We start from the raw sequence: 22,770 nt of genomic DNA, 5'->3' as shown, positions 1-22,770 counted from the left end.
CACTTCATGAAGACAGAAGTGAGTGCTACGGGGCGATAATCACTTAGTTCAGTTACCGTTGCATTTTTAGGTACAGGAACAATGGTGGCCATCTCGAAGCATGTGGGGACAGCAGACTGGGATAAGGAGAGATTGAATATGTCCGTAAACACACCAGCCAGCTGGTCTGCGCATGCTCTGAAGACGTGGCTAGGGATGCCGTCTTGCCTGGCAGCCTTGCGAGGGTTAACACGTTTAAATGTCTTACTCAGAGAGAGCCCACAGTCCTTGGTAGCTGGCCATGTCGGTGGCACTGTATTATCCTCAAAGCGGGCAAAGAAGGTGTTTCCACAACTTGATTGGAGTCAACCTGTGGTAAATTCAATTGATTGGATATGATTTGGAAAGGCACACACCTGTCTATATAAGGTCCCACTGTTGACAGCGCATGTCAGAGCAAAAACCATGAGGTCGAAGGAATTGTTCGTAGAGCTCTGCCACAGAATTGTGTCGGGGCACAGATCTGAGGTAGGGTACCAAACCATTTCTGCGGCATTGAAGGTCCCCAAGAACACGGTGGCCTCCACCTTTCTTAAATGAAAAAAGTTTGGAACCACCAAGACTCTTCCAAGAGCTGGCCACCCGGCCAAACTGAGCAATCGGGGGAGAAGGGCCTTGGTCAGGGAGGTGACCAAGAACCCGATGGTCACTCTGACAGAGCTCCAGAGTTTCTCTGTGGAGATGGGAGAACCTTTCAGAAAGACAACCATCTCTGCAGCATTCCACCAATCAGGCCTTTATGGTAGAGAGGCCAGACTGAAGCCACTCCTCAGTAAAAGGTACATGACAGCCCGCTTGGAGTTTGCCAAAAGGCACCTAAAGGACTCTTGGACCATGAGAAACAAGATTCTCTGGTCTGACGAAACCAAGATTGAACTCCTTGGCCTGAATTCCAAGCGTCACGTCTGGAGGAAACCTGGCACCATCCCTACGGTGAAGCATGGTGGTGGTAGCATCATGTTGTGGGAATGTTTTTAAGCGGCAGGGGCTGGGAGACTAGTCAGGATTGAGGGAAAGATCAACGGAGCAAAGTACAGAGAGATCCTTGATGAAAACCTGCTCCAGAGAGCTCAGCACCTCAGACTGGGGCGAAGGTTCACCTTCCAACAGGACAATGACCCTAAGCACACAGCCAAGACAACGCAGGAGTGGCTTTTGGACAAGTCTCTGAGTGTCCTTGAGTGGCCCAGCCAGAGCCCGGACTTGAACCCTATCGAACATCTCTGGAGAGACCTGAAAATAGCTGTGCAGCGATGCTCCCCATCCAACCTGACAGAGCTTGAGAGGATCTGCAGAGAAGAATGGGAGAAACTCCCCAAATACAGGTGTGCCAAGCTTGTAGCATCATACCCATGATGGCTCAAGGTTGTAATCGCTGTCAAAGTTATTCAAAGTACTGAGTAAAGGGTCTGAATACTTATGTAAATGTGATATTTATATGCAAACATTTCTAAATGACAGTTTTTGCTATGTCATTTTGGGGTATTGTGTGTAGATTGATGAGGGATAAAAACAACAATTGAATCAATTTTAGAATATGCCTGTAACGTAACAAAATGTGGAAAAAGTCAAGTGGTCTGAATACTTTTTGAATACACTGTAAATAATACATATTTCTTATTTTAAAAATATTGTACAACTTCCTTGTGAATGATGAAATTATTGAATTCTTCATTTCTGTCAAGTTGCATCACACCACCAATTAAATATTTTTCGTATGCACAGTGCTGGTATTTTCAACTGCTCTATTAGGACATCATTGATTGATTACTAATTGCGCTCGCCTGTTTCATCCCAGCCCAAACCAGGTGCTGCTGATTAGTGTAACTATGGTAACCAGTACAGAAAGACAGGTAGGTATGCTAACAAGTACTAGTTAGTAGATATAGTATGCTAACAAGTACTAACACGGAAGCCCACTAGGTTTTAAATTCTAGAAATATCTGTCTTAAAATGTAGTTGTCAACGGGAAGCCAATCTTAAAGTTTCCAACTTTATGCAACATTTCAGAATAATTAATTAATACATTTTTGGTAATGACTTGGAAGTATGGCCTGATACTATAGATGCAAGGAAGACATAGACATATAAAACAATTTGTAGTATTAGAGCATCAGGCTGTCTGATAGTGGACTGTGTACTGAGAATGTCAGTGAGAAGCATTATTAGCTTATCAATTGACTTTTCAAAAATCATGAATAATAGACCATATGAGCAAAAACATGGTTGGAAACAATTCTCAAGTCAAAATGGGCTTTTGGGTTGTTATTTCTTTTCTCTTCCCCCTCCCTCCCTAACTTCCTCCCTCTCTCTTTCTTTCCCTCTCTATATATCCAAATACTTACTTCCAAATGTCTATAAGTTAGTGGCATACCCAAAATAGTATTTGAACCCAGCCAGGTCTGTTACAGTATGCTTTTTATTGTCTGTGTGTATGTGTATATGCGTGTATGAGTGTGTGCACGTCGCATGTGCCTGCATGTGTGTGGAGTATTTACCTTGACTGGCATTCACTGGGGGTGGGGCATCACTACTAATTCTGCTCTTCTCAAATTCCTCATGATACTTTATCTGCAGACAGACAGACAGACAGACAGACAGACAGACAGACAGACAGACAGACAGACAGACAGACAGACAGACAGACAGACAGACAGACAGACAGACAGACAGACAGACAGACAGACAGACAGACAGACAGACAGACAGAACGGAGACATCATACATTGTACTGAGTGAATACTGCACTTTATAGATCATTCCAGAAGGGGTCACTATGTTGCCAAATTCTGCCATCAACAACGCAATAGTCTAGGTTTGTGTGAAGTACCATTTTTGGAGGTATTGAAAAAAACAAAGAGGAAATTACATTTCAAAGACAACAGTGATTTAACAATGAATACGTTTGCAACCAAGTTAAGCCCTGATCACATAACTTTGGTAGGAGGTTTGCTCTAAAGTTCTAAAACGAGATCACTTTCCCATCCACAACCATGTGCTAAGAAAATCCTACAATGGTTCCTTTCCTTGTTTCCTTTCCTTCATGACCACTTGTCTTAAAGGGCTGGATAGGGTTAGTAGTTCTCATAAACCAGTAGCAATTGTATCTAGTAACCCTTATAGGAGACAAGTGGCCATGAAAGGAAAGGAGACGATCTGTCCGAACTGTGTACAACTACTGGAATGCAGCCATTGAAATTTGAGGATGGAGGAAACAGAGGACTGAATGTCCAGAGGAAGTGAAGTGCAGCCCTCTGTAACCCCCTCGTCCTCAAACGACCTGAAGTAAACAAACTACTAAGGAGCTTTAGAACGAGAGGAAAATAGGGATAACAAATATAGAGTGTATGTAAAAGACAGAAAGACAAGAAAACAGAGAAAATAGCTAGAATAGAATAAAGACAATAACAGCTAGAGACAGACTGAGGCAAGTATTCAGAAAAATCAAAGAGAGATAAAGAGTTAAGAATGTGAGACAGGCAGAGAGAGGGGAGGACAACGACGAGACAGAAAGACCGGAGAGAGAGAAGACACATCTAGACAGAAACACAGACAGTAAGAGGAAAGAATGAAAGGATAAACATAAACAGAGAGAACTAGGGGGGAGTCAGTGGAGAGGATTCTGTTAATCTGACACTTGAAGTCACATTTCAGACATTTCTTAGGGCCCAAGAAGGAGTTGCCCTATATGGTCAAATTCCCTCAGCTATGAGGAGAAAGTGAATGTCCACTCTCAGTTTGCTGCTGTTCCCCAGATAGACACTCTCACTCTCTCTCTCTTCCCCCTGCTCTCTCTTGCCTTTTTCTATATTTCCCCTTTCCCCTCTCTTTCCACTCCCTTCTCTCTATCCCCCTTTTCTCTCTCTCTCTCTCTCTCTCTCTCTCTCTCTCTCTCTCCTTGGAGCAGCAGTAGCAGAGCGGAATGAGGAGAGATAGTGTTGAATTCTAGCCATGGCTCTCCATTATACCTCTAGGGAATAGTACAGTCTCTAATAGTCTCATTCTTTTAGCCTTATCTGATATATGATATAGAGATGGAATGAGATAGATTGAGCCAGTCCATTTTACAAAATCTGTCTATTAGTTTGGTCAGTCAGGAGAAAATGGGTTTATGTTTGCTGATGGAAAAAGGATAAGGGAGAGCACAAAACAGTACAGCCTGCAAAGAAGGACTGCAGTTTTGTACGTAGCACTATTAGCAATGTAGCTTGGTCCCAGATCTGTAAACGTATTAAGCGTAAACAGATGTGGGACCAGGCTAGTAGCAATGACCTTTGCAGCTAAAATATTTTGGTCCAAAATGAGAAGAGGGGGAGATAGGAAAGTGGGTGTAGCTCATTAGGAATGTTGATTCTATACTGGTTTAGTTCTGTTTTTGAAAATGTAGATACAGAGTTAATAGACTTACGTTGCTGATCTGGTCTTGCGTTTTCTTCACTCTCTGCATCTCCGGTGTGTCGGCCACCACGCTGAAGCCTTTCCCCTTGTTCTTCTCAAACTCCTCTTTGTACAGCGCCTGACACGCACACGCACGCACACAGAAACACACACACACAGGTTTACAGAAAACCTCACATACTAACAACATTTCTTCACTTGCTTACTTACTGTAGGTCATACAGACACTTCAGTAGGAGGGCTGAAATCGAAATACTGTACTACAATTATGACATTAGTGGTTGTGATAGTGTTGATCGGGCAATGCATGCTTTTCTCCGTGAACCCTCCATATTCCGGAACGAAATTGCGCACGTCCACAAAGAACTACATTCCCTAAATGCTCACCACGACGCCCAGATCCATTCACCAGTTTTCTTTCACGAAGATAGGTTTTAAAATTATAATTCTGCCATAGACAACTACTGAACAGACATTAAAGAAATCCAACAAAGTTGTCAATAGTGACACTCGAATCACAGAGAAAGATTAATTATGACCTTCAACTTCCGTTTGAATATTTAAGAAAGGTATTGTTGATATAATTAAAATCAATCTTACAGTCAAAATGAAGGGAAGCTAATTTGGTACATGTCCTGTAATATGGCACCTGCTAACGGCAAATTTTCATCTTTGTTGAAGGAGAAAAATATCATTTATAGAAGTGGTATAGATAATATATTCTCACTCAAGGCAAGCAATGGGTGTTGATTGTATAGCTATGAGGGTTGTACATTTTATTTCACGTTGTTGCTCTGCTCTCACACAATCTGAAATCTCTGCGATGGGCTAACGCTAGGCTAGCTAGCTAGCACTGGGAAACAAATAGGACAGGTAGCGATAGCATCACTAACGTTAGCTAGTAGCTATCTAGCTAGCTATGGTTGAATTTGCTTTTAGAATGTAGTTATTTTCACCTGTCTGTGTGGTTCATGTTTGTCAAACAGACAGTCTCTTCTCTTTCATTGACAGCTGGCATTTTCAAAGCAGTTCTGTTGATTTATGGGCAGGCGTATTTATGTTAGCCAACTGGCTGACTAAATTAGCAAGCTAGCCAACTACCTAGCTAATTACCATATGAGCTAATTGGCCATATCACTTGGTCTGCTAATTGTAAGTTTACTAGCTATCTGCCTAAATGTCAGTAAAGTCATGATAAAGGCAAAAGGCTCAGGCCTCATTCAGTGTGAGCTTTTGGCAGGACACTGGTACTTAACAGCTAAATTTAGCAAAACCATAGAAGGGAGGATGGCCCGGGAGGATGTGTGGCATATAATGCAAACGTCTAGCAAACCAAAGGTTGTGTGTTCGAATCGCGTCTGGGACAACTTGAGTACTTTAGCTAAAAAGCAACTTTAGCTAACCACAACTTTAGCTAACCTCAACCATAGTGTTGTGCAACTACTTAGCATGTTAGTTAACCCTCAACCTAACCCTAACAGGCCTGGAATAATTATAGTTTTACTATGCTTTGTGGAAAGTAACTATTTTTCCCGAGGAACACATAGTTACTTTGGAGGTGACTACAACTATTTACTAAAATTACTACCAATATTTTCTACCGATAAGTACAAATAAGTTATGACGCTCAACTACTGTACGACTCTTTCAACATGCCACTGAAAATTTTGAAGTCTGCAATTAATTTTACCATACCTGAAAATACTGTAGAGTAATTCAAAGCCATTTGCAAATATTGCAAACAGCAAGTTGGATGCTGAGCGAAAACAACTTCTAACCTCTTTTACATCTGAGGTTAAGTGTTCTTGTTTTAAACACACACTATACCATCTTTAAAGGGATGGTTTACTCAGAATATAAACTAACATGATTTTCTACTTACCTTGTCTGTAGTTGATTCAAGAAGGCAGTTTTGGGATATTTTGTTTCCTTTCGATACTTAATACCCATATTTTGTTACTGTTAGCATTCTCAGTGACACTTAAAATTAAACTGTTCTTGTACCTGTTTAATACAACTGTAATTACTATTGGAGCAACATTTTATTAGCATGTTGTTACATAACACTTTGGTAATTGCATTTTAATTGCATAGCAATGAGCTGAGAATTTTGTAACTACTGTAAACAAGGTATAGTGACTGTCCCATATTCCAAGTATGTAATAACTCCATTATTATGCAATTATAAAGCTATTTCCAAAGTCCTATGTAAAAACAATGTTGTTATTGTAATAATCACAAAGTTACAGCACATGTATAAGAGCTTGATGTCAAGAATTACTGTACTACCTTATGTGTCACTCAATATGAAAATATATTTGTTAGTCATTTTGAGGCTGCAAAAGTGGTCTACTCTAATGTTGTGGTGATTCCATGTCCCTCATGTATTTCATTTTAGGCTATAAACTATATTAAGCTGAATATATAAGAGCCCTCCAAACCATGTGCCTATGATCATTATATTCAAATACCTTCAAATATTATTTGGTTTTCTGAGAGGTATTCAAAATACTTTCAACTATTATTTGGTTTTCTGAATTTGAATATCACAGAAAACAGTTGCCTTTTAGTTGAAGCTCTATATAAACTATATTTGACTACCTTGAGTATTTGAAAAGTTGGTATTTTAAAATAAACTACAAAACAGAACTAATTTCTGCCCAAGTCTGAACCCTAAACCCTAACCTAGCTAACGTAGTCACCTAACTAACATTAGCCACAAATGTGAATGATACAAGATGTAAACTAGAAATCATGTTGCAGCTGATTGCCTTGATTTTTTGTACAGAGTATCAATAGATTTTGTACAGTGTATCAATATCAGTGTCAGGTGTAATAGAGTTTGCTGCTCAACCTTAGTGCATATGTAAAATTTAGGGCAGGGATGCTCATATCGAGCATACAGCCATGCAATCTACATTGAAAAATATTGGCAGTAGAATGGCCTTACTGAGGAGCTCAGTGACTTTCAACATGGCACCATCATAGGACGCCACATTTCCAACAAGTCAATTCATCAAATTTCTGCCTTGCTAGAGCTGCCCCGGTCAACTCTTAGTGCTGTTATCCTGTTATGGCTAGGGGGCAGTATTTTCACGGCTAGATAAAAAACGTACCCGATTTAATCTGGTTACTACTCCTGCCCAGTAACTAGAATATGCATATAATTATTGGCTTTGGATAGAAAACACTCCAAAGTTTCTAAAACTGTTTGAATGGTGTCTGTGAGTATAACAGAACTCAAATGGCAGGTCAAAACCTGAGAGATTCCTTTACAGGAAGTGGCCTGTCTGACCATTTCTTGAATTCTTTGCCATCTCTATCTTTTACAAAGGATCTCTGCTCTAACGTGACACTTCCTACGTCTTCCATGGGCGCTCAGAGCCCGGGAAAAACCTGAATGTCGTCATCCCAGCCCCAGGCTGAAACACATTACCGCCTTTCTCAAGTGGCCGATCAAGGGACTGTGGGCTTAGGCGCGTGCCCTGGCTGCCCCCGTCTTTGTGATTTTTCCTCTGTTTGCCGAAAAGGAGATTCCCGGTCGGAATATTATCGCTTTTTTACGAGATAAATTGCATAAAAATTGATTTTAAACAGCGGTTGACATGCTTCGAAGTACGGTAATGGAATATTTAGAATTTTTTTTGTCACGAATTGCGCCACGCGCGCGACCCTGATTTACCATTTCGGATAGTGTCTGGGACGCACAAACAAAACGCCGCTATTCGGATATAACGATGGATTATTTTGGACCAAACCAACATTTGTTATTGAAGTAGCAGTCCTGGGAGTGCATTCTGACGAAGACAACAAAAGGTAATCAAACTTTTATAATAGTAAATCTGATTTTGGTGAAGGCTAAACTTGCCGGGTGTCTAAATAGCTAGCCCGTGATGGCTGGGCTATGTACTTAGAATATTGCAAAATGTGCTTTCACCAAAAAAGCTATTTTAAAATCGGACATATCGAGTGCATAGAGGAGTTCTGTATCTATAATTCTTAAAATAATTGTTATGCTTTTTGTGAACGTTTATCGTGAGTAATTTAGTAAATTGTTAGCAAATTCCCCGGAAGTTTGCGGGGGGTATGCTAGTTCTGAACGTCACATGCTAATGTAAAAAGCAGTTTTTTTATATAAATATGAACTTGATTGAACAAAACATGCATGTATTGTATAACATAATGTCCTAGGTGTGTCATCCTGTCTGGGTTGGCGCCCCCCCCCTTGGGTTGTGCCATGGCGGAGATCGTTGTGGGCTATACTCGGCCTTGTCTTAGGACGGTAAGTTGGTGGTTGGAGACATCCCTCTAGTGGTGTGGGGGCTGTGCTTTGGCAAAGTGGGTGGGGTTATATCCTGCCTGTTTGGCCCTGTCCGGGGGTATCATCGGATGGAGCCACAGTGTCTTCTGATCCCTCCTGTCTCAGCCTCCAGTATTTATGCTGCAGTAGTTTATGTGTCGGGGGGCTAGGGTCAGTCTGTTACATCTGGAGTATTTCTCTTGTCTTATCCGGTGTCCTGTGTGTATTTAAATATGCTCTCTCTAATTCTCTCTTTCTCTCTTTCTGTCTTTCTCTCGGAGGACCTGAGCCCTAGGACCATGCCTCAGGACTACCTGGTATGATGACTCCTTGCTGTCCCCAGTCCACCTGGCCGTGCTGCTGCTCCAGTTTCAACTGTTCTGCCTGCGGCTATGGAACCCTGACCTGTTCACCGGACGTGCTTGTTGCACCCTCGACAACTACTATGATTATTATTATTTGACCATGCTGGTCATTTATGAACATTTTAACATTTTAACATTTTGACCATGTTCTGTTATAATATCCACCCTGCACAGCCAGAAGAGGACTGGCCACCCCTCATAGCCTGGTTCCTCTCTAGGTTTCTTCCTAGGTTTTTGGCCTTTCTAGGGAGTTTTTCCTAGGGAGTTTTTCCTAGCCACCGTGCTTCTTTCACATGCTTTGCTTGCTGTTTGGGGTTTTAGGCTGGGTTTCTGTACAGCACTTTGAGAATATCAGCTATACGAAGGGCTATATAAAAATACATTTGATTTGATCTGATGAAGATCATCAAAGGTTAGTGCTGCATTTAGCTGTCTTCTGGGTTTTTGTGACATTATATGCTAGCTTGAAAAATGGGTGTCTGATTATTTCTGGCTTGGTACTCTGCTGACATAATCTAATGTTTTGCTTTCGCTGTAAAGCCTTTTTGAAATCGGACAGTGTGGTTAGATAAAGGAGAGTCTTGTCTTTAAAATGCTGTGAAATAGTCATATGTTTGAAAAATTGAAGTTTTTGTATTTTTGAGGAATTTGTAATTCGCGCCACGCCTATCATTGGATATTGGAGCAGGTGTTCCGCTAGCGGAACGTCTAGATGTAAGAGGTTATTGTAAAGTGGAAACGTCTAGGAGCAACAACGACTCAGCCGCAAAGTGGTAGGCCACACAAGCTCACAGAACAGGACTGCTGAGTGCTGAAGTGCATAGCACGTAAAAACCGTCTGTCCTCGGTTGCAACACTCACTACCGAGTTCCAAACTGCCTCTGGAAGCAACTTCAGCACAATAACAGTTCATCGGGAGCTTCATGAAACGGGTTTCCATGGCCGAGCAGCTGCAAACAAGCCTAAGATCACCATGCATAATGCCAAGCGTCGGCTAGAGGGGTGTAAAGCTCACCGCCATTGGACTATGGAGCAGTGGAAACGCATTCTCTGGAGTGATGAATCATGCTTCACCATCTGGCAGTCCGACGGACTAATCTGGGTTTGGTGGATGCCAAGAGAACGCTATCTGCCCCAATGCATAGTGCCAACTGTAAAGTTTGGTTGAGGAGGAATAATGGTCTAGGGCTGTTTTTCATGGTTCGGGCTAGGCCCCTTAGTTCCAGTGAAGGGACATTTTAACGCTACAGCATACAATGACATTCTAGATGATTCTGTGCTTCCAACTTCCAAATTCGATTTGTGTTTGTGATCATGCTGTTTATAGTTAGGCCTACAACAGACAAAGAAGTTTGTACAACATGTCGTAGGCTGTAACAGACAAAGATGTCTGATCATCGCCGGGGGGGGTGAGTGAGAACTGGAAGGGAAGGGAAAGCAGCAGCGGAGCTACCGGAGCTACATAAAAACATTTGTGTATAAAGTATAAAATGCGCAGAAGGTTGTTTGGCTATCGGGAAGAGGCATCCAGAGAGTCTGGTCACCCAGCTAATATTCCTCACTGGATTCTGGAACGCCGATACTTTTTTTGTAAAATAAACCAATGGTGACTCCATACCGTTGCCTCCACTCTAACGATTGTAAGGTTGTCCATGGAAGGGTCTTCCCCAGAGCTGAAGATCCGAATCACATTCTGTGCATGTGTTTCTTTACCCCTAATTTGCACACACATTTTTGTGGTCACCCTCGCTTCACATTTCTATCTGTCGATCGTGTAAGAACCAAAGCTGGAGATGAGAAGCAGGTACAGGGAGTTGAACATTTAATGTAGCACAGACACGGAACAGGACAGGAACAGCGTCAGAACCAGGGAAGAAAATTACAAACAAACATTAATGCTGAAGCGGGGAACAGATCTGGGCAACAGACAGATAAACGGGAGGAACACAGGCGATTGAGTCCAGGTGAGTGCAATGAATCGCTGATGCGCGTGACAAGGGGAGCAGGTGTGCGTAATGATGGTGGTAGGAGTGCGCAATGCTGGGCAGCCTAGCGCCCTTGAGCGCCAGGGAGGGAGAGCGGGAGCAGGTGTGACAAATCGTGAATGATACGTTTTACCAGTGAAACGTCCATGCAGCATCTGAATGTCAACCATTTCATCTCAATCATTTTCACAGGAATATGCATTTAGATCTTCTTGAGTTATGTACAGTGTTGTTTCAAGGTACATTGTTGTTCTGAATTACGTACGGTGAGTGGATTTTAGAGCAGATGGTGTTAACAAACTGTAGCATACCTGTGCTTTGTTTCCATCAAAACAAATATTTTGCCTTGTGGTGCGTAGGGCTGTGGCAGTCATGAGATTTTGTCAGCTGGTTATTGTCATGCAAAAGTCTGCCGGTCTCGCGGTAAGTGACCGTTAATTAACATAACCTGTTTGGGATAGGGGGCAGTATTTTCACGTCCGGATAAAAAACGTACCCGATTTAATCTGGTTACTACTCCTGCCCAGAAACTAGAATATGCATAGAATTAGTAGATTTGGATAGAAAACACTCTAAAGTTTCTAAAACTGTTTGAATGGTGTCTGTGAGTATAACAGAACTCATATGGCAGGCCAAAACCTGAGAAGATTCCATACAGGAAGTGCCCTGTCTGACAATTTGTTGTCCTTCTGTAGCATCTCTATCGAAAATACAGCATCTGTGCTGTAACGTGACATTTTCTAAGGCTTCCATTGGCTCTCAGAAGGTGCCAGAAAGTGGAATGGGGTGTCTGCAGTCTCTGGGCGAAGAACAGCAGGAGAATTTGTGAGTGGTCAGGCTGGGAACAGTGAGACTGGAGATGCGCGTCCACGAGACTACTCCATTTTTTTCTTTCAGCCTTTGAATGAATACAACGTCGCCCGGTTGGAATATTATCGCTATTTTACGAGAAAAATAGCATAAAAATGTATTTTAAACAGCGTTTGACATGCTTCTAAGTACGGTAATGGAATATTTTGATTTTTTTGGTCACGAAATGAGCTTACGCGTCACCCTTCAGATAGTGACCTGAACGCACGAACAAAACGGAGCTATTTGAATATAACTATGGATTATTTCGAACCAAAACAACATTTGTTGTTGAAGTAGAAGTCCTGGGAGTGCATTCTGATGAAGAACATCAAAGGTAATCCAATTTTTTTATAGTAATTCTGAGTTTGGTGAGGGCCAAACTTGGTGGGTGTCAAATTAGCTAGCCATGATGGCCGGGCTATGTACTCAGAATATTGCAAAATGTGCTTTCGCCGAAAAGCTATTTTAAAATCTGACACCGCGATTGCATAAAGGAGTCCTGTATCTATAATTCTTAAAATAATTGTTATGTTTTTTGTGAACGTTTATCATGAGTAATTTAGTAAATTCACCGGAAGTTTGCGGTGGGTATGCTAGTTCTGAACATCACATGCTAATGTAAAAAGCAGTTTTTTTTATATAAATATGAACTTGATTGAACAAAACATGCATGTATTGTATAACATAATGTCCTAGGAGTGTCATCTGATGAAGATCATGAAAGGTTAGTGCTGCATTTAGCTGTGGTTTTGTTTTTTTGTGACATATATGCTTGCTAATGTGGTTAGATTAACGAGAGTCTTGTCTTTAAAATGGTGTAAAATAGTCATATGTTTGAGAAATTGAAGTTATAGCATTTTTGAGGTATTTGTATTTCGTGCCACGCTCTACCATTGGATATTGGTGAGGCGTTCCGCTAGCGGAACGTCTGTCCCTAAAAGGATAAACAAGTTTAGCTGCATACAAAACACTTATGCACGCCTTTGAAACATCTACATTTTAAAAAAGTTTAATAAATCAATTTAATATAAATCAACACAATAAATCCAATATGTATTTTAGTCAGGTCTAAAGAAACATGATATGAAGAAAATGTATTTCAGAAGAACAGAATTTGAGTTGGCCTAATGTATGTTATCTGGCAATGTGCCATGCCATATGCTGTAGGCTTGTTCATTTAGCTGACAAGATATGTCCTGTGCCATTATATATATTATATGATTTTATAGTAAGAAGAATATAATTGAACTTAGCTGAATAAAATAGGAAGGATATTTTTCCCATTCCGGAGCGAGGGGTGCATATGAAGTGGCTATGTTGAGCGTAAATGTGATCATTTGAAACAGGTCCTATACGCTAGATTTAGAGTTATTTGCCAACTTTAATTGTGAATGATTCAAACCTTACAATGTCTTAGAAATCAAAACGAAACATATTTCCCTAAACTGTTGACAGCCCCTCTACACGCTCGAGACAGGAATAAAGGAGAGAGAGGAGTAGATGGAAAAGCATGGTGGTGAGATACTCTGTATAGCTAGAGGTAATGTGTCACCCAGTGAGTTATGAAAATATAAAAAATGCCCTGTTACTAGGCTGTTCAAAATCAAATACAAATTCACTATAATTGTAGGCTAACTGTAAGCCTTTGGGACTTGGGCTCATAAGCCTAAGCATAAGCTCTAACATGTGTATTGATGTTTCGAATTAATCGTCACCTTAGAAAGCGCTGTCTATTTCATTGTGCTAGGATTTGAAACAACATCCACAACGACCATGTTTTACACTCAGTTTCAACCTGCTGTTGAACTTCTTTCTTGAAATTGATCATCACATTGAGGTGAGTTTTAAAAGCATGATACCGTTTTGATGATAAGTGTTTGATGATTTTCGATTGCATTTGCATTGATGTCAGAGTGGTTAGAGGGACAGTAGAGTACTGAGTACAAGGCCATTAGGACCTGATGGCTGTTAGCAAGTTGTGTACTATCAAAGCATGTCCAGAGTTCATAAAAGGAGATTACCGTGACTCAACGGTCACGTGGAATTTTACTGCGGTCATGACTCGTGACTGCCGGTGTGGCGTTAATACGGTCACCGCAACAGCCCTACCTAATGGAGCACGCTGTTGACTTTTGGACGCCTAAGATAAAAATTTGACCGTTTGCACAATCATCCTAAAATCTCATAAGAAATGACGCTATACTATTCTATTATATTTGGTTATTTTATGTAGAGTACTATCATTATGTGATCTTGCAGACATTGATTCAGCTTTGATATAACTTTAATAAACGAGCACCATTCTCCATTCCTCACTGAGATTTACCAGAGTAGCCTGTTCTTGGCACCCGAACAAGTAGAGCAGAAACTGTGCATATAGTGGAGAATTTGGCACATGTGGAGAAGCTTCAAACTTTTAGCTGTCAGGAAGAAGGTTCCAAAGATTTCGGGTTCCACAGACACCCCGTAATTTTAAAGCCTCCAACTGCTGGGAGCCACAAGTACTAAAGTAATTACCAACAACCCATAGCAGAGAAGAGAGAACTCCTCCTTGCCACACACACACACACACACACACACACTCAGATGTGAGTCATGTGCTTGCTATGCTATGAGGAATATGCTTTCTCAGTGAGGGAGAGCAGGGGTGCATCGACTTTTATGGTTATGGTTTATGAACAATAAAAAGGCCTTGCTCGGGTGAGTGAGAGTGAGGGGGAAAGGACCATACAGTGTTCACAGAAAGTACCCTCCTACAATAGGAAGATTCTAAGAAGTTATTAAACATTTATATTGTTTAACATCACATTAACATTTCCCTTTTGTCAAACCTTCCCCTAAAAGTTTTACCAAATTGACAGACAAGGCATTTCTTTCACTTAAATGTGAATTGCTAATCTTTGAGATATGGCTGTATCTACTATCATTAAAGGCCCAGTGCAGTCAATTTTCCTGTGTTTTATATATATATTTCCACACTATGTGGTTGGAATAATACTGTGAAATTGTGAAAAGGATGATAATGCCCTTTTAGTGTAAGAGCTGTTTGAAAAGGCCGCGTGAAATTTCTGTCTGTTTTGGTGGGATGGAGTTTTCAGCTCCCCACTCCCAGATAGTCCTAGCAAAATTGTTGCTTGAGAAATTGCTCTTTGGTAAGAAGCCATTTATGTTTCTTTTTGATGATTTTAATTGATAACAACACAGTAAGGTACTTAATTGTTACCCAAAAATGATTCGATATTGATATAAAAACAGCTGCATCTATGGTAGTGGGAAGAATTACATGTAACACTGGCCACTTAATATTTTCGCTAATACTAAACATACTGTACAGCTGTGTGTGCATAGTGGCTGCTAACCTAAAAACACACAAAACATACTCCCGTTTCCTTGGAAGAAACGAGAGATAGAAGGAGAAAGAAAGGAATAGAAAAAGCAACAGATAGTGATAGAGAAAGACAAGCAGAACAGGGCGTCTTTAGCGATAGGGGGCTTTGACCTTTGGCTGTGGGGAGGATTTATGTGGTATCAGTGTGGCTAGTAATAGGTTTAGGTTTATTTAATCATCTTGGTACATATGCAGAAACATACATAAAATATATATAAAATGTATATACATAAAATGTGATGTCATACAACAAGTGAAAAGATAAGACCAGCCTTATCCATGACTATTGTTTTAGGGAAGAGTTATAGGTAACACTTCTTATGAATACCTTCTTCATAATGCATTATAAACACATTCATAGTGCCTAATTAGCTATGCACAATGCACTTTAAGCTATAACTACATGCATAAAGGATTATGAGTTATTATGCACATGAGATTCTGTATTGGATTGTTCATCTTGGTTTGGATCATCTTTGTTCATGGTAATGTACATTGAGTGTATAAAACGTTAAGAACACCTTCCTAATATTGAGTTGCACCCACCCGCCCCTCTTTTGCCCTCAGAACAGCCTCAATTCGTCGGGCATGGACTCTCCAAGGTGTTGAAAGTGTTCCACAGGTTTGCTTGCCCATGTTGACTCCAATGCCTCCCACAGTCGTGTCAAGTTGGCTGGATGTCCTTTGGATGGGCAACCATTCTTGATACACACGGAAACTGTTGAGCATGAAAAGCCCAGCAGCTCTTCAGTTCTCAGCAGTTCTTCACACAAACCGTTGCGCCTGCCACCTACTACCATACACTGTGCAAAGGCACTTAAATATTTTGTCTTGCCCTCTGAATGGCACACATACACACAATCTTGGCACACAATCTTTTGTCTCACCCTCTGAATGGCACACATACACAATCCATGACTCAACTGTCTCAAAGCTTAAAAATCATTCTATTGCCTGTCTCTTCCCCTTCATCTACACTGATTGAAGTGGATTTAACAAGTGACATCAATAAAGGATCACAGCTTTCAGCTCGATTCACTTGGTCAGTCTGTCATTGAAAGAGCAGGTGTTCATAATGTTCTGTACACTCAGTACAGTACTTTGCTTAATCTAGTCGCTTTGTATCAGAGGTATGAATAGGGAAGGAAAGCCAGTGTGTGAGTTTTGGCTCATTGCCACATGAGAGTGTGCATATGTGTGAGCATATACAATGACGGGGTAGGCTGTCATTGTAAAATAAGAATTTGTTCTTAACTGACTTGCCTAGTTAAATAAAGATGAAATATTTGTATTTATTTTTAAATGCATGTGACTCCATGATCACATTGGCCCGACAGGGGTTCCTAACCTTTTTACAGGGATTCCCAACCATACTTTACATTTGATCAATTCCTGGAAGCGCTAGGAAATGTTTGCTAATTTAAAGCAAATTTCCGGTAATTTGACGTAATATTGTCGTAATATTGTATTATAAGCCATTTTAACCTCTTATTCATGTCACGTCCTGACCCTTGTAAGATGTCATTTTCTATAGTAGAGTAGGTCAGGGCGTGACAGGGGGTGTTTTGGGTGGTTTTCTATGTTTTCTATTTCTATGTTTAGTTCTAGTTTTTCTATTTCTATGTTGTTGTTTTTTGGGTTGATCTCCAATTGGAGGAAGCTGGTCCTCGTTGCCTCTAATTGGAGATCATATTTAAGATGGGTTTTTTTCTATTGTGTTTGTGGGTAGTTGTTTTCTGTTTTGTCAAGTGTACCTGACGGAACTGTTGGCTGTCGTTTTGTTGTTTTTTTGTTTAAGTGTTTTCATTAAAAAGAAGTATGAGCACTCTACACGCCGTGCCTTGGTCCCCTTTATACGACCCTCGTTACAATTCAAAACACTGTGGACTATCAAAGTAGCCAAATGCTTTATGGTTTTATGCAGTTTTCAGAAAGTGAATAGCTCAATTGATGGCAACAAATATTTGTGACTCATTTGAAGGTTGTTGCTCTGAATGTTTATGGTTTGTTGTTTCTAGCCTAAAGCATTGCAGAGATATTCATCATTATACATTTAATATATTTATTTAATAAGGATCGCATTTTTTTACCCCTCAAATTAAGTAAGGCCCTGCAAACCCCCCAGGAAACTTGATCTCGACCCCTAGGTTTGTAACCTTTTGCAGTAGGGTGTCTGCAGTACCCATGTTGGTAATTGCTGGATAGATAAAGTATGTGTTTGTGTGTGTGTGTGTGTGTGTGTGTGTGTGTGTGTGTGTGTGTGTGTGTGTGTGTGTGTGTGTGTGTGTGTGTGTGTGTGTGTGTGTGTGTGTGTGTGTGTTTCCATGGCCTCATTACTAATATGTGAGTTCAAATTGGGCTATGCAAACGTCAATGAAGTGTGTGTGTGTCTGTGTGAGTGTGTTAGTTTCTAAGGAGGGTAAAGAGGGATTCATCAGTTGTAGAAGGAATCCAATTGTCATGACAGCGGGGTAGAGAGTTGGGTTCAATCTGTCTTACTGAGTGACGGAGTAAGAGATGGAGATAGAGAGAGGAAAAGAAAGATAGAAGAGGTCATGCCACAGGATTAAAGAAAGATTACTATGGTACCTGGGTAGCAATGACGGGAGGAAAAAGGTTAGAGAGAGGTTACAGTACGACACCAAGTGTCTATGCGCCCTGCAAGGTAAGGTCTAATGTCAGGATTTAAAAGTCTATCTCTGCACACAGGACGTGAATCTGGGTTGTCTTTGATTCCTAGTCTAAAATACATTGGTTTCAATTTCAATTTGGTTAAAGAGGCCCTCGATGTTGATTTGAGGGCCTTTGCACTCTTATAAACGCTTATACCTCCAGAGTGGCACAGCAGTCTAAGGCACTGTATTGCAGTGCTAGAGGTGTCACTACAGACCCTGGTTTGTTCCCAGGCTGTGTCACAACCGGCCGTGATCGGGAGTCCCGTAGGGCGGCGCACAATTGGCCCAGCGTCGTCTGGGTAGGGAGGGTTTGGCCAAGGAGGTAGGCCGTCATTGTAAATAAGAATTTGTTCTTAACTGACTTGCCTAGTTAAATAATGGTTAAATAAATTAATTATATGGGTATATACACACAGATAGGCAAGTTGCACACAGATAGTGTCCTGGACTACAGTAAAAAAGCCTTTTTCAATGGACAATCTCCATTGAAAGTACTTTGTGCTTTTTAGTCCAGGACCAGATTTACTCTTTGTCTAGGAAACTGGCCCATAGAGTTCAGTAGTATCTGTGTTCTAACCTGGCTGTTTAACATGCTCTGCTGTTTGAGTCGCAGGTTCTCTGGGGTGTCAATCACGGAGGTGAAGGAGCTCTTCGGGTAGTGCCTGAAACAAAGAGCCACAGAGAAGAGATATTAGAGCAGGATGTGAAGAGACATACACAGGGTAAGAATGTACATTTTTCGTTCTTCTAGGGCTTTTTTGCCAGTGTCAATTGATTTTCAGTGGCATTTTTGGGCCTTTCCAGAGCACTGACCAAACTAAACTTGGGTGGTTGAAGCTAAGGTAATCTATGTTAAGAAGGCCCTCCTATAATGCCCCCATCTGGAGAAGGGTGTGTGCACACAGGCAAAATACATCCTGGATTAGCAGGTAATCCCACCACACACACACACTACTGTGAGTACACACACACACGTGTGCGCACACACATGGACACGCAGCATGTCTGTGTGTGTTTGTCAGTTTGCCAACTGCACGCTGTCATACATCCTGTGCACAATCCTTTCTTGGTTAATTTTATCTAGTCACCATGGGGGAGTGTGGGAGAAAATGTAAGACTTTCTCTCTCTCTCTCTCGCTCTCTCTCTCTCTCTCTCTCTAAGAAGCAATCCTCATACGACTGACAGAGTTGTCTCTGTCTCTGTCCCTCCCTCCCTTCGCCCGTCTGTCTGTCTGCCTAGTCCCACTTCTCTATATCACCTTTTCAATGACATGACAATAGCCTTACTGTCTTGTGATTCCCGTAGCTCATTGTAGTGGAGTTGGCGGGATCATTGTCTATCTGTCTGTCTGCCTGCCTGCATGAATGAAAATTCAAATGAAAAGCACCTAGCACACCAGACAACGTGCTTGCAGTGCCTGCCAGACAAACACAAACATGGACGATAATATCAATGGTATGCTGTGTGATATACTCACATACTGCAGTAGGGTTTCTTGTCGAAGCCTTGGTAATTCTTCATGTTAAGGGTCATTTTGCACACCTCGCAGCTGAAACATCCTTTATGCCAGTACTGTGAAGAACGGATGGAGAGAAAGGGATGGAGAGAAAGAGATGGAGGGTTGAGAGAGAGAGATGGACGGATGGAGGGAGAGCGAGATGGACGGATGAAGAGAGAGAAAGATGGAAGGATGGGGTAGAGAGATGGAAGGAGACAGGGAGCAGGGAGAGAGGGGGAATATTAGGGTAAAATAGCTAAATTACATGATTTAGGACTAGTGTCACGACTCAACTATGACTAAATCTATGAATGTTGGAATGTTTGTCCTATGGGAAAATCAAATCCAAGTGTAATGGCAAATTAAATGTAATCTGCAATGACAGCATGGGAAAATTCCATTCTTCTAACATTAAAGCACAGCTGCACCACTGTTCCATGACTCACAAAACCACCATATCCTCCTGACCTGTGTGGTCTCGGAGTGGGGTGACATGGGAAATTGAGTTTTCAGACTTGATTTAGAAGAAATCCGTAAAGCAAGTGTAAAATATATTTGGAGGGATTTTTGTGCTTTCAACGTTCCAGATTTGACACACACACACACACACACACACACACACACACACACACACACACACACACACACACACACACACACACACACACACACACACACACACACAGAATAACAATAACCAAAAATCCTATCTGGTAGATAAGCACATGCCACAAACCTCAAGTGTTTGATAATAGACATGATATGATCTTGGGCAGGTCTATGACAAATGCAATGAGCTTCACACACACACAACAAAATGATGTTCCTACTGTTCACAATACCAGGGTTATTAACACCATGTTGTAGATGTAGAGAGGGACATAGAGATTTGTTGAGCTTCCAATTCACTGGTCATGTAAAGAGGAGAATTTATGTCTAGCTTGTCATGCACACCTTGCAGTTGTAATTGCATGTTACAGCCGATTACAACATGAATCAGCTCCCAAACAGGGCATTAAAATGTTACATGGAGTAAATTGTATTATTATATATGGACTGGATACATTTAGCCAGAGCTGGATAGATAAGCAATACTACCCACATCAGACAATGTTTTATATGCTGGCCTATCCATTGTACATTTTCCAAAAGACTAAGTATAATGTAAACAGACAATGGCAGACTGTAGGCTATCATTGACACAGCAAAACTTATTAACTTTTAGTGCAACTAGATAATTTATCAATCATTGCTTTTTTCACCCATGAACCCAAAACGCGCTTGCACAAAGAAGATAGCTAACTCAATATAGTTTATTCTATTCTGTGAATATGCGTAGGGCAAAATGCGCTCGAACCATGCCCACTCCTTACCTTGTCTAGACAATTCACTTTTTCCGTGGGGTAAACCATTTTACTGCATCTTCCACATAACGGATTCATGGCGAAAGGGGAAATCCTCTTTCAGAAATAACGGGACGCAATGAAATTAATATTCTGGTGTAGACCTATTGAAGGGAACCTATCCAAAATATCATCGGGTAAATCGGCAGATGTTCTAAATTCCAATAGTCAGGTTTTTGACAGCGCACAATTCTTACTAGGCGCGCGCGTTCACGAAATTGATTAAATGAAAACTCGGTCATGAGGCGAGAGGGAGAGGCTTATTTTCGGAGAGCGGAGAGGGAAGGCGGTACCGCTGTAATGATGTACAACCTTCAAGCAGACCATTTGCTCCGTAATAACCTTATAAGGAGCACAGCAGATGTGTCTTGTATTTGCTGTTATAAACAACATTGGCACAAGTATGGTTATGGTATTCAAGTCATTCGCAACTTGTAGTTTAGGGGGTAGACCTACTGAAGTTGCAATCCTGGATGAGTGTGCCAAGTTCTAGGGCGTTGCAGTAATTTCAACATGTACTAGTAGCTAGGCGAATAACCATCAAAGAAAAAAAACCAAGCTCAGTCAGAGAACAACAATGCCATGTGTTGACCATTATTCGAGAAGAAAATGACAAAAATGACATGTAACCCACACCCCCATTTAAAAAGTACATAATAGGCTACATACATAAATACACAAATATTGAAACCAGAAATGTGTTACCCCCTATTATTTTGTGGTGAATTAGACAAACGCCTAGAATGATTTGATCGACCTAGTGTTAAATTGAGAACATGCTCCTTTGGTGTCATGGCAGCGGTTTACATTGCCACGTATTTACATTGTAACATATCTGAGATTTTCCGTGCTGGTAGATGTGTTTAGAAATATTTTTGTTTTAGCTGCCTTTCTTCATAAAACACCTTACTATTAGAACACCATAGTGCAACAACAGCAAAGGCAATTGTGGTGTAGACTACATAAACTTAAATCTTAAGGTTTATCGTTAACGGGGGTATAGCTCAGTGGTAGAGCATTTGACTGCAGATCAAGAGGTCCCCGGTTCAAATCCAGGTGCCCCCTCATTTTGGCGATGCATATTTTATCAGTAGGATATTGATCGCTTGAAATAGTTTTTCACACGTCATACTATTTATTCAATATTGGTATCCTGAAGCTGATGTATATGGTAGACATGTAGGGCAGTAATGCAGTACAAATGGAAGTACTGTATGGTTTATAGCAGACCTGGGCAATTATTTGCGATGGAGGGCCACATTAGCCTTCCCTGTGGCTCAGTTAGTAGAGCATGGTGTGTGCAACGCCAGGGTTGTGGGTTCGATTCCCACGGGGGGCCAGTACAAAAAAAAAAAATGCATGAAATGAAATGTATGACATTTATGCATTCATTACTGTAAGTCACTCTGGATAAGAGTGTCTGCTAAATGACTAAAAAAAAATGTAGAATATATTTTTGCCATTGCGGGCCAGAATGATATTACAGGATTATACATCATGTGTATGACTGTGTCGACAGATATATCTACTGTAAATCACATCCAGATATGCTACTTATTTTACTTTTTTAACATGCACAGAAATAAAACACAACCATGTTCTCCTTTTGGTAGGTATTTTCATTATTAAACATTCAATAAACTACACGGAGGGAAAAGTACACTGTGCATTCAACACCACGGACAGAACTCTTGTTAACGGGTATGCACAAAAACACAAGAAAGAGAGAGAGCTCAACATTACATTTAAACTACTCAATCAGTGTGAGGTGTGAAATCTCTGGGCATTGACTAGAGCAGTGAAGTCAGGTATAGTTTCTGACGTCGCTATGCTCAGGATTACTGAGAGGTGCGAGTCAATGAGAGA

The 22,770-nt window shown here is 41.0% G+C and overlaps 1 protein-coding gene and 1 non-coding gene across 2 annotated transcripts in view; one reads left to right on the top strand and one right to left on the bottom strand.

The window, feature by feature from the left end:
- The window catches only part of lasp1 (LIM and SH3 protein 1), a 36,714-nt gene extending 15,645 nt beyond the window's left edge, over positions 1 to 21,069 (bottom strand). The window contains exons 1-5 of the mRNA NM_001140542.1: positions 20,875 to 21,069; positions 19,481 to 19,575; positions 18,580 to 18,664; positions 4,448 to 4,555; positions 2,538 to 2,610 (exon numbers count right to left, since the gene is read on the bottom strand). Coding sequence (NP_001134014.1) covers positions 2,538 to 2,610; positions 4,448 to 4,555; positions 18,580 to 18,664; positions 19,481 to 19,575; positions 20,875 to 20,943 — 430 coding nt within the window. The 5' untranslated portion in view covers positions 20,944 to 21,069. The remainder of the gene's footprint in view (positions 1 to 2,537; positions 2,611 to 4,447; positions 4,556 to 18,579; positions 18,665 to 19,480; positions 19,576 to 20,874) is intronic.
- Positions 21,070 to 21,897: 828 nt separating this feature from the next.
- On the top strand, positions 21,898 to 21,969 carry trnac-gca (transfer RNA cysteine (anticodon GCA)). The gene has a single exon. It is a non-coding gene; the product is annotated as a tRNA-Cys (tRNA).
- Positions 21,970 to 22,770: the final 801 nt, after the last annotated feature.

This window comes from Salmo salar, chromosome ssa19, assembly GCF_905237065.1.
Source record: "Salmo salar chromosome ssa19, Ssal_v3.1, whole genome shotgun sequence".
Classification (NCBI taxonomy): domain Eukaryota; kingdom Metazoa; phylum Chordata; class Actinopteri; order Salmoniformes; family Salmonidae; genus Salmo; species Salmo salar.
The sequence above is the reverse complement of the archived record's forward strand: the minus strand, read 5'-3'. Positions and strand labels throughout refer to the sequence as shown.